This window comes from Panicum virgatum, chromosome 7N (assembly GCF_016808335.1).
Source record: "Panicum virgatum strain AP13 chromosome 7N, P.virgatum_v5, whole genome shotgun sequence".
Classification (NCBI taxonomy): domain Eukaryota; kingdom Viridiplantae; phylum Streptophyta; class Magnoliopsida; order Poales; family Poaceae; genus Panicum; species Panicum virgatum.
In genome coordinates, this window is record NC_053151.1 from 32716513 (window position 1) to 32727826 (window position 11314).

At 52.3% G+C, this 11314-nt stretch overlaps 1 protein-coding gene across 1 annotated transcript; it reads left to right on the forward strand.

Moving 5' to 3' along the window:
• The first annotated feature begins 7424 nt into the window (after positions 1-7424).
• LOC120683288 (galactose mutarotase-like) lies at positions 7425-10633 on the forward strand. The gene is made up of 5 exons (XM_039965355.1): positions 7425-7853; positions 8042-8091; positions 9116-9239; positions 9352-9459; positions 9753-10633. The coding sequence occupies exons 1-5, from the start codon at positions 7667-7669 to the stop codon at positions 10436-10438; spliced, it is 1155 nt and encodes a 384-aa protein (XP_039821289.1). The 5' UTR covers positions 7425-7666; the 3' UTR covers positions 10439-10633.
• Positions 10634-11314: the final 681 nt, after the last annotated feature.

Here is an 11314-nt window from a genome sequence, read left to right on the forward strand (position 1 = left end):
TCATCAAACATGTTGTAGCGTCTTGAACTGGTAAGACCGTTAGGCAGATCGGCTCTACTCTCCACCAAGTGGTGAATATGGAAGTAGGGAGGGACCTGTCCTAGGCCAAATTGCCGAGCTGCTATGGCTGGTTGGTAAGATTCATAACCTGGCTTGATAATTCTATTGGAGGTGCTGATGCCGACAGGAAGGAAGCTAGGTCGAATCATCAAAGAATACAGATGCCAAGTGCTGTCGTCATCGGTAAAGCTATCTAGTCTGAAGGCAGTTGGGTTCTCGAAGGATTCAGATTCAGTAAACGGGAAGTAGAGAGGATTGTCCAGTCCTTTGTAGAAGACTCTAAACCAGTTTGCTGCATCTGTTGAATTCAGTTTACTGCCAGGGAGACTGAACAAAGCTTGGCCGTAGCTAGTACATCTAATTGGTTTGCCACTCTCATCAGGGAAAGAGTTCTTTGTCAGGCCTTGGAAGTTTAGGATATGGTGTTGAAAGTACAGTTGTGCCCACAACTGAATGAACCACCAAGGGCCTCCAGTTCTCAGTTTCTTTTTATTGAGCAAGTTAGATGTCATCAAATGGAGATATCTGTAAATTTCTCCAAGGAAGAATTTGCCTAGGCCGGTGTGATTGCCATGGGCCAGGTGGTAGGCCAAGGGGAGATAGTTCTTAGTTGGAGCTAAGGAAGGGCCACAGAAGATGAAGTGCTCTAGCCAAAGATTTAAGAAGGCTGTGTGTTCCTTCTCAGTCACTGGACCTTTTGTTTTCATGTGCTGACTCATGTAAGTACCCCAATTTGTGCAGTTGACTTTGGAAGAGAGTTTAAAGGGGACTTCTGCCATTTTGTGAGCAGCAGGATTGGGAGAGCTAATGTCTAGTCCGGTGATCATGACAACATCTAGCAGAGTGGGAGTCATGGGTCCATGACCAAAGAGGAAACAGTTCAGAGCATCAGACCTGAAATAGCCGATGGTTTTCAGAAGATTTTCATCTTTGTCAAGGGGTGACAGTGATAGGCTAAGTGCATCGGCTATGTTCAAATCTTGCAACAAGGACATGTGAGCTTTTGCTACTCTTTTGTACCATGTAATCCAGCTCTCAGGTGGATTAGGCCAGGCTCTTAAGCAGTCGGACCAGAGGTTAAGATCGATGTTTTGACTCACAAAAGGGATCCTATTTGCTTCACAAGAGATCAAATCTATGGGGTTTTCATGGGTTTGTGGGCCAAGACAGAAGACTTTTGGATTGGAGGGATGCGGCAGAAGGATGTTTGACACCTGAAGTTCAGAGAATCAGAAACATACGTATGGTGTCATGTTTCAGAAATTTAGTTTCAGAAGCTTGGTAAGCTGAAGAAAACTAAAAGATTAGGCCGAATATTACCTTCAGGCCGTGGATTGTCGCATCGTGGATTGCAAAGCTTGTCGTCCGAGTTGCAGAATCTGCCATGGTACAGATCTGTCGACTTAGGGTCTGCTTGCTGTGGGCTCTGATTCGAATTCCAACTGCTTGGAGGGTTCTTGCTCGGATTTGTAGAGCTTGGTTTTCGAATTACACTCGAATTTGAGGGTTCGTCGAGTTCGGTTCAGGCTGGAAGTATTATTCTTCTGCGGGTTGCTTCTAGTTTGAATTTCGTCGGCTCTTGGATATTTATGGAAGCCTGATGCGTTGCCATCGGCTTTTTGGAAGGTAACAAAGACACGAAATTGAAGGAACTCGATTTCATTAACGGAGAATTCATTACAAGGAAAGCCGATTGCTACAAAGGAATCAATCCTTCGGCTTTTTTGATCCTACTCCTACGATACTACTACTACTGTTCGTAGGTACCTAGTACCTACGACGCTTGGAGCTTCGGGCCGGCATATCCCCGCTGCTGTCGTCGTCGCTGCCGTCGTCGTCGTCGTCGCTGCTGAAGGCGCTGCTGCCGCCTTCAGACCCGGAGTCGCTCCAGCCTTCGTCGCCGCCGCTGACCTCCTCTTCGTTGTCCTCCTCGGAGGACCCGAGGAACCGGAAGGGCTTTCCGCCCATCGGCTCGTCGTCATCGGAGGGAGAGTCGATCTCCTTTTCCGAGGAAGAGTCGACTCCGTCCGACGAGGGGTCTTCTTCCTCGTCCTTCTCCGACTCCTCTTGGAACAGGAGCCGGAGGTCTTCTCCTTCAGTCATGGGCTCGTCCTCCTCGGAGGCGACCCCGAAGTCGAACTCCTCTGCGTCCCAGTGCAGAGGAGCCAGCGCCTCGTAGGCTGCTGTTGGGTTCCACTCGGGGGTCGGCTCTCGGCTCTCTGGGATAGAGTCGATGGAGGAAGCCGAGAGGGAGGAAGAAGAAGAAGGGGAAGACGAAGAAGAAGAAGAATCTCCGAATGAGTTGGAGCCGGAGGAAGAAGAGATGGCCATGGCTGCTGGAGGATTGGGGTGGTTTTCTGCGTTACTGGCTTTGGGAGGAAGAAGGAGTTTGCTGTGGAGAAGAGCCGATTCGGGTGAGATTAAATAGTAAAAAGATGGAAGACGGATCGGCAGTTTCACATTCTACGAGGAGCCAGTTGCAGAGACGTTGCGTCTTCCTTAGTGGTTGCAGTATGTTTAATGAGCATTAACGGGAAGATGAAGCGACGGATTGGTTTTGGAACTATCATTGCCAAAACCAGGGGGGCATGTGTTATCGCCATAAATTAACAGAGTTAATTTATGGGCCGAAAGCAAGATGAGCTTAAAGCAAAAGACTGAAGAAGACTTATAAATCGGCTCCTGCGTGAGCATCTGGGCCATATGGGCCATGTATCTTTAGATTTAGTTCAAGGTTAGAGATAGAGTCTGATCGGGACAAGATTAGTTTAGATTGTTTCCCAAGTCTCCGGACTATAAATATGTATCCTTTGTTATTCGTAAGGGAGCGTCATCACGACTCGCAAAGAACAATTCTCGGCGCATCGCCACCCCTAATCCTAGGGTTTCATCCAAGTAAGTGCCATGCTGCCCTGATCACTTCTTTCGATCAGGGCAGTATTGTTCTTGCTTTTACCTTGGTATTACTCGTACTGAAGCGTTTTTTATGGCGAGTAATACTAGTTATCATGATGTTCGTAGCATGGCTTTTAGTAGATCTGTTGTGCTTCGTTGCTTATCATCTGCGAATATCATGTTGTCTCTGTGCAGTCACGTTTCAATCTCACGCTAGTTCTTATCGCATAGAATTAGTTGCACAGAGGCAACACCCTGCTTCTTTCATGTCTAGTAGATCTGATCTGTTATGGTTTGCTCTTATCTTAAGAGTTGGCATAATATCTGCTAGGTTAGGCCTTGCAAACGGATTGGATGATCCGGTGGTGTAATAGATGCTTTATCTTAGTCTTGATAGGGATTGTTCCGGGAATCGGCTCTTGCTAGTTCTTAGTCCTCTGTTTTGGGTTATGGTTTAGTTGTCTGTTATGTTCGCTAGGCCTAGTCACATGCAAGATGTTCCGATCTAGCAGTGAAGCTGTTACTATCGTGGATTAGATCAATTAGATTTAATTGAAGCAGTTTTATAGTTATTTGCTTTATTTACCATATCTGGATACAATCAGATCCCATCTGACACCAGGACTCGATCGACTCTTCAAAGCCGATGCAAGAGTCGTCCCGGGGAGCCGACCACGGCTCGGACTTACGTTTACACGTGTCTTTGTATGCAGGAAACTGTTCGGGGCACGTTTGCACCCTCCTGATCGGGTATAGGTCAGGTGGCACGCCCGGTTTTCACACATCCTCCGGGCGCGTGACAGAAATTGCGGGCCGTCGACGAGGGAGCAGTGCCTCTAGCGCCCTAGCAACCTCCCGGCTCTTCGTGTTGCCCGTCGCTGCTCGCCGGTGGGTTTCGACCGACAACAGAATCTCAACTGGAAGGTGAGGGAGAAATTTTTTTACCCAAGATGAATAGAATTGGGGGCTCCTATATATCTTGTGGAAGATAGTTAAGCAAGTTACTTATAAAGCCCAATAAGACCCATTTAATTAAAAAATATTGAATTAATATTTCAAAAATATTGAACCAATATTTTGAAAATATTGATTCAATAATTGAGAAATGTTGAATCAGTGTTTCAAAAATATTGAATCAATATTTTAAAAATATTGAACTCAACATCTTCCTTCATCTTCTCTGCGCTCGGGCGGCGTCAACAAACGGTGGCCGCAGCGGCGGCTAGCAGCAGCAGCGCAGCAGCACAAAGCAGCAGCAAGCGGTGGCGGCGGCAGCTAGCAGCAGCAGCACAGCAGCAACAAAGCAGCAGCAAGCGGCGGCGGCTAGCAGCAGCAGCGCAGCAGCAGCAAGCGGTGGCGGAGGCTAGCAGCAGCAGAAGCGGTGGCGAACAGCAGCACGCAGCTTACGGCAGGCAGGTGGATGTGTGGGCGCTCACGAGGACGCGGGCAGGCGGACAGGCTCAGGGGGCGGCGGTGGCGGCGCATAGCGAGGAAGGGGGCGGGAGGAAGAAGGAGGTTATGATTGTGAAGATACAACGGATAAAATAGTTTGTACGAACCTCAAACACTAGAAGGTGGGGAAGAAAAATTTTTTGGAAGATGTATAGGATTTCTGATAGAATTGGCGAGGGAGCTGAGACCTTACTGGGCCTGAAACACCATCGTGCATGTCTACTTTCCGACCGGACTCATCTCTATAATACGATTCACGCACCAAAAGGTGCGATGTCATCATGCCACGTCAGCAAAAAAAATCGTGGCCGTCGATCTGCCGACGAACGGCCCGCGGCCGCCCGAGCACCTCCTCCCCGCGGCCGGCTCGTCGCGGCCGCCCCCCGCATGCGCCGACTGCCGCCGCAGGCCGCGCCTCCCGCCGCCACGCCATGGCCTCCACCGCAGCGCGCAGGCCTCGACCGCCGCGCGCATGGCCCACGCAAGATCCGGCCGTGGACGGAGGTGGGTGGAGGGAGGAGGAAAGAGCGAGTAGGGAGGAGGGAGGCTAGCGGGGGTCTCCAGGCGAGCGAGGGGAAACGAGGACAAGGGAGGAGGCCCGCCGCCACCCGCAGGGCCGGAGCGCGAGCGGCGGCCTCCAGGTGAGGGCGGGGGAAAGAGGACAAGGGAGGAGGTCCGCCGCCTCCCGCAGGGCCGCAGCCGCGCTCCGGCCGCCGTGCGGGAGCTCGACCGCTGCCGTTGCCGCTCCGCCCCTGCTCCTCCACCTCCACTGCCGCTCCGCCCCGCCGCTGCGCTCACGGCCACAGCAGGGGAGGGCCGCGCCGGCGCTCGACAGGAGGTGCCGAGCTCGCTCACGGCCGCAGCAAAGGAGGGCCGTGGCTCCACGCCGCCCAAGGCTCCGGCTCCCGCCGCCCCGAGCCGCCTGAGTCTCGCCGCGCGGCCCCGGTCGCCCGCGCGCTCAGCGTCGTCCGCCGCGGCCGGCCGCTCCAGCCGCGCCGCCACGGGGTACGCGGCCGCGCTGGCCGACGCGTGCGCGTGCGGGCACGCTGCGCCAGGCCGCACGCGACGCCCGCGTGCTGCTGTCCCGCCGGCACAGAGACAGAGCAAGCTCCGAGGAGGAGGAGCTGGACGCGCGGGTGGCGGCGCTGGTGAGGATGCTCGTCGGCAAGGGCAAGGCCGGGATGGTCGCCGAGGTCCTGGCCGAGTTCGCCGCCATCCTGGGGTCGGCTCGAGGAGGCCGTCATCTTGGTGTATGCGCGGGACATGGCTGTTCCTCCGCCCCGGTCGGCGGCGGCGCTCGCTATGCTGCAGCGGGCAGGGGAGCGTGTTGGAGGCGGCGGCGCAGGTGTGGAGAAGCCACCAGTCATAAGCACAGCCCCTCTTCCCTTCCTCTGTAAACACGGTCCAGTGAAATAAAGACAGAGAAAGGCAACACCCCAGATCGGCTCATGAGTCCATGGGTCCACTGCCAGTTAACCTGACTCCACTCCGGACCCCCAGGGTCAGCTGCCGGTTAACCTGACTCCACTCCGGACCCCCAGGGTCAGCTGCCGGAGAATTGCTACGAGCACCTGGAAAATGCCGGAGAATTGCTACGAGCACCTGGAAAATGTACACAAGATCGTGAAACTCCATCTTCCATGTATAGAAAAGTTCCCAGAAAATTTGTAAATAAACTAGGTACACCCAAGACTCTACCCAAATATTTCGACCACCATTGCATTCACCAAATTTCCAGAAATATTTCCCAAAGAATATCCCATGTATCTTTTTCATATTTAATCTTTGAAAAATCATACCTCGCTCATCCTAACTCGGATGATTCCACCTCCATAATTCCTCTAAAATCATGCTCCACAGTGTAGTGACTGTGTAGTTTATAATTCTCAGTATTTTATGTTTGCCATAATATTTGAATTACTACTCCATGCTTATTTGACACTTTTCTTTCTTCAAGTGTTCACAAAATGCATCTCCAGATAAACATTCATTGCGGATATCATCACAGCCTCACACTTATATGAATGAAAAACTTATATTCCTATTTTCATTGACATAAACCTGAAGTCTCAACTACTAAAATCAAAGGGTCCTCTACTTGCCAGCGCGGAAGAAAATAGGAAAACGAAAAGGGTGAAAGAAAAAAAAGAAAAAAAAAGAAAAAAAGAAAAACTGCAACACTGACCTCCGAACAAAAATAATACGAAGATAACGAATTGACATATTCATCCCACCTACGTTACAATCTGAAAAAAATACATCAAACTACGTACATTCTTATTCCAAGTATTAAATAAATTTACACCAACTAGAATATGTTCCAATCATTACTACTACAATAGCAACACTATACATACAATTCGATCACCATTTTTCTATGGTTTCTCATGCTACGTCCACAATAACGCATCATATTTTAGTATAACCACTAACTTCTAAAAAAAATAACACGTCTACTAATCGCAGCATATTTCCGAAAATACATTAAGTAACACACTAATTGCGCTCCGCCCTCCCTAATAAACTATCTTACCTGTTTTTTCATCACAAAAAACTTTAACAAAATAACATATAAAATTTCATATATTACAAATAAAAGTTAAAAATCAGGTCACGCGCAGCAACGCTGCGCGGCCTTTCTAGTGTTGGGTAAAGCGAAAGAAGGGCGGGCGCGTGCGGCCCGTGCTGGGCTAAGTGCCCAACATGAGTCCGGCTAGCTAAAGCTGTCTCCGGACGCTCGATCTTGCCGGATCGGAGCCGTGGAGTCAATCTCCGAGTGCGCTGCGTCTGCGTACGCACCCACAGCCACACGAGGGGCACCACCACCACCGCCATCATCATGCGGGGCACGACCGCACGAGATCGCGCCGAGCACTCGCCGGCCGCGGTCCATGTGCGGACAAAGGGGAACGGACGGCGTCGGCACGGGACAAGCGCTACCGCTGCCGCTGCTTGGCCCCCCTTCGGCGTCCCGACGACAATCCAATCGGGCCTTGGGACTTGGGAGCAGGAACCGAGGAGGAGTGACCACTAGCCCACCAGTACAAAATTGGCAGCATCTCCTATCGCTCGATCGCATCCCATCTATATCTTTGACTGCACATCCGTCCACCGTCTCCATCCCGGTAGCTGTCGCCGGTCGTCGCGCGCGTCGACCCCGTCCGTCCCCGCCGTCGTCCTTTTCACGCCCCGCCGCGCCTGCACGGCCTCGCACACACCCCATTGTATCGGGAGGCTGCTGGTACGGTGGTAGCTAACCATGGCTGGAGCCCCGCGCCCGCTGCTCCTAGCGCTGCTGGGCCTCGCGGTCCTCGCCGCGGCCGGCGGCGCCAATGCCGCCGGGAGGAAGACGGTCGGCGTATACGAGCTCAGGAAGGGCGATTTCTCCGTCAGGGTCACCAACTGGGGCGCCACCCTCACCTCCGTCGTGCTGCCGGACTCCAAAGGTGCGCCGGGGCGGTTGCGTGCGCACGCCTTTCTTTCCTTCCATTCCTTCCAAGAATCCATGGCGTCCGTCCGCCCCCCTGTGCTGTGCTGTGATTTGTCACTTTGCTCCGGCTTTCTGCCTTCGGTGCTGCATGTTCTCGGCTTCAACTGCGGGAGTGAAACCTTTGCTGCCCAACCTTGATTGCAGGGAACTTGGCTGACGTTGTCCTCGGCTACGACACCATTGCTGAATATGTGGTAAGCTCACAGCTCCCGCTGCTCCAAATTCTTGTGTGCCGGTGCCATACTGGTATCATCCTCAGTTTGGTTTCTCTCTGCATGAGTTGGGACTTGGGACTAGTATGAGTCACCTCGTCGATCGATCCACTCACGCAGATTGCGCCTGATTTTTACTGCATCTGCGTGTGTTCCTTGAGCAAGTCCTTCCATCTTGCCTGGGTTTACCGCCATTTTGATTCCCACAACATTTTTTTCCCATCACCAAGCAGATATACTCAACTGAATCACCCGCCTGAATAATCCGGCAAAACCGCTGTCAAACCAGTCAATCATTCTGACATTAAGAACCAAACCAAAGCTCATCAGCCGTAGGACTTTTCCTGTAATCCTGTCGCCTTCAGTTTGAGCTCAGTTTTCTGCACACATGGAGGTCCCAGACGTCTGAAAACAACCCCTACAGAAAACTGAGATGCGTTGGCCACGTCTGTCTTGTGGAATACAGCGACACAAGAAAACAAAGATCAAAGGGAAAAAAATGTACTATGACGACCACAAGAATCGACAAAGCGATCGGCTGGATGCAGTTTTCTTTGCGATGGTGCCTGGCGCCCATGTTACCCGTGAGATGGTTCATGAGCCAGGGGGAAGAGTGGAAGACACCTTCACCATGACACCATGTGGTGCCTGTCTGGCACGGCTACTTGTTCCCTAATTTTAGCCACACACACAGATTTCTTTCTCCTTTTCTGAAGCTTCACCACTTGTCTGTGTACAGTGTGGATGCGACTGAACCGTGGCACTAAAACCTGCATAACCGCAAGCAAACTCTTGTACCAGCTAGTAGGGAAACTTTTTGTGCAGGTCATATGCAATCTTTTTCAAACAGAAAATTTGCCAGCTTTCGTGGCCAAAAAAGAAACCCCTACAGTCTTAGTAAATGCCTTTCCACAGTACCACGTTGCTCTTGCTCATCTCTTCTTTACCATGGGCGGTAAAAATAAAGCTCCTAACTTCAGTTTGTTGTCTGAATCCTGCTGATCAGAATGGCTCTGCTTATTTTGGAGCGCTCGTCGGACGCGTAGCCAACAGGGTTGCTGATGCGCGATTTGTGCTCGACGGAAAAGTCTACCATCTGTATGGCAACGATGGCAAGAACGCACTCCACGGTACATACACCTCAGAATCCGGAGACTTCAAAGTCTCGTTCGCTTGTCAGAGAGAACTCCTTGGTGCTCCATGAACAATGGCTGAATTTACCTTGCTCTTGTTCATAACTAGGTGGCAGGAGGGGCTTCAGCAAAGTTATATGGACGGTGAAGGAGTACGTCGGTGGCGGCGACTCACCGTACATCACACTGTACTACCACAGCTTCGACGGCGAAGAAGGTAACACCAATGCAAAATGATGATAATTAAACCCCTTTTGACAGCAGATGATTGTGCTTCTTTACTTTTAGGAGGACCCAACTTTGAGGGAAAAAAATCACTTTTTTTGGCAACCCCGGACAGTCAGAACTGGAACCTTTAGTTATGCTATACGGAAGATTTGTCCAATTGTTGTAGGGAGCTGAATTGACGGTGCTGAATAAATGTGCTCTGCTCTCGTGTGTGTGTGTGTGTGTGTGTGTGTGTGTGTGTGTGTGTGTGTGTGTGTGTGTGTGTGTGTGTGTGTGACACAGGGTTCCCCGGCGACCTGGACGTGTACGTGACGTACCGGCTGTCGGGGCCCTACGAGCTGAGCCTGCGCATGAACGCGACGGCGCTGAGCAAGGCGACGCCGGTGAACCTGGTGAACCACGCGTACTGGAACCTGGGCGGCCACGGCAGCGGCGACGTGCTGGGCCACACGGTGCAGCTGCTCGCGTCGCGGTACACGCCCGTGGACGGCGCCCTGATCCCGACGGGCGCGGTGGCGCCCGTGGCCGGCACGCCCTACGACCTCCGCGCCCCGACCCGCCTGGGCGCGCGCCTCCGCGAGGTCTACGGCGGCAAGGCCGGCGTGTACGGGTTCGACACCAACTTCGCCGTGGACGGGGACGCCGGCGCGCTGCGGAAGGTGGCCGTGGTCCGGGCCGGCGGCGCGTCGGGGCGGGCGCTGGAGCTGTGGGCGGACCAGCCCGGGGTGCAGTTCTACACGGGCAACTTCCTGTCTGACGTGAAGGGGAAGGGCGGCGCGGTGTACGGGCCGCACGCCGCGCTGTGCCTGGAGACGCAGGGATTCCCGGACGCCGTGAACCACCCCAACTTCCCCTCGCAGATCGTCAGGCCCGGGCAGGTGTACAGGCATCTCATGGTCTTTAAGTTTTCTGTCAGCACCCAAGAATCAGCTGCAGTGCCTGCAGCGGAGGGCCGCCGTGTCAAGTAGCGTCCGTATCAGAGGTGATGAGTGGGCTCGTTAATGGTGCCTGCGTGCACAAATCGGGCCCGGCCCGTGTAACGGTGTGAGGGAGAACTAGTTAAATACTGAGCGTGTGAAGGGAGAGGCATCGAATAAGTTGTACGAACCTTACTCCTCCAAGACAATCTGTCCTCCGGCCGCCATCTATCTTGCTTCGTCCTCCTCCTGTCTGGCAGCACTAACTGCGTGTTAGTGGTGGTTGATTACTTCACCAAGTATGGCCATTTTCTTCCCCTTCGACACCCATTCATTTCTACGGGCGTCGCCAAGGTATTCATGGCTAATGTTTACAAGTTGCACAGTATGCTGTCTGCTATCGTTACAGACCGGGACAAGATGTTCACTAGCCTATTCTAGAAAGAGCTTTTTGCTATTGCGGATGTTCAGTTGCAGATGTCGTCGGCCTATCATCCACAATCCGACTGCCAAACTGAGCATCTCAATCAGACCATGGAAACATTCCTTCGGTGTTTCGTTAATGCTTGCCCTTACCAAATGGTTTCATTGGCTTCCACAAGCTGAGTTTTGGTACAACACAGTGATCATTCAGCCATTGGGTGATCTCCTTTTGAAGCTCTATATGGGTATGCCCCTCGCCAATTCGACATTTCTGCTTTGGATGCAGTCGGTTCAATGGACCTCCATACCTGGCTTCAGGAACGTCAGCTTATCCATTCCTTAGTCAAACAACATCTGAACAGCTCTCGGCTCCACATGAAGAAGCAAGCCGACAAAGGAAGATCTAAACGACAATTTTCGGTGGGTGACCAAGTGCTCCTTAAGCTGCAGCCGTATGTGCAATCCTCATTTGGCCCCTCATGCTGACCAGAAACTGACTTTCAA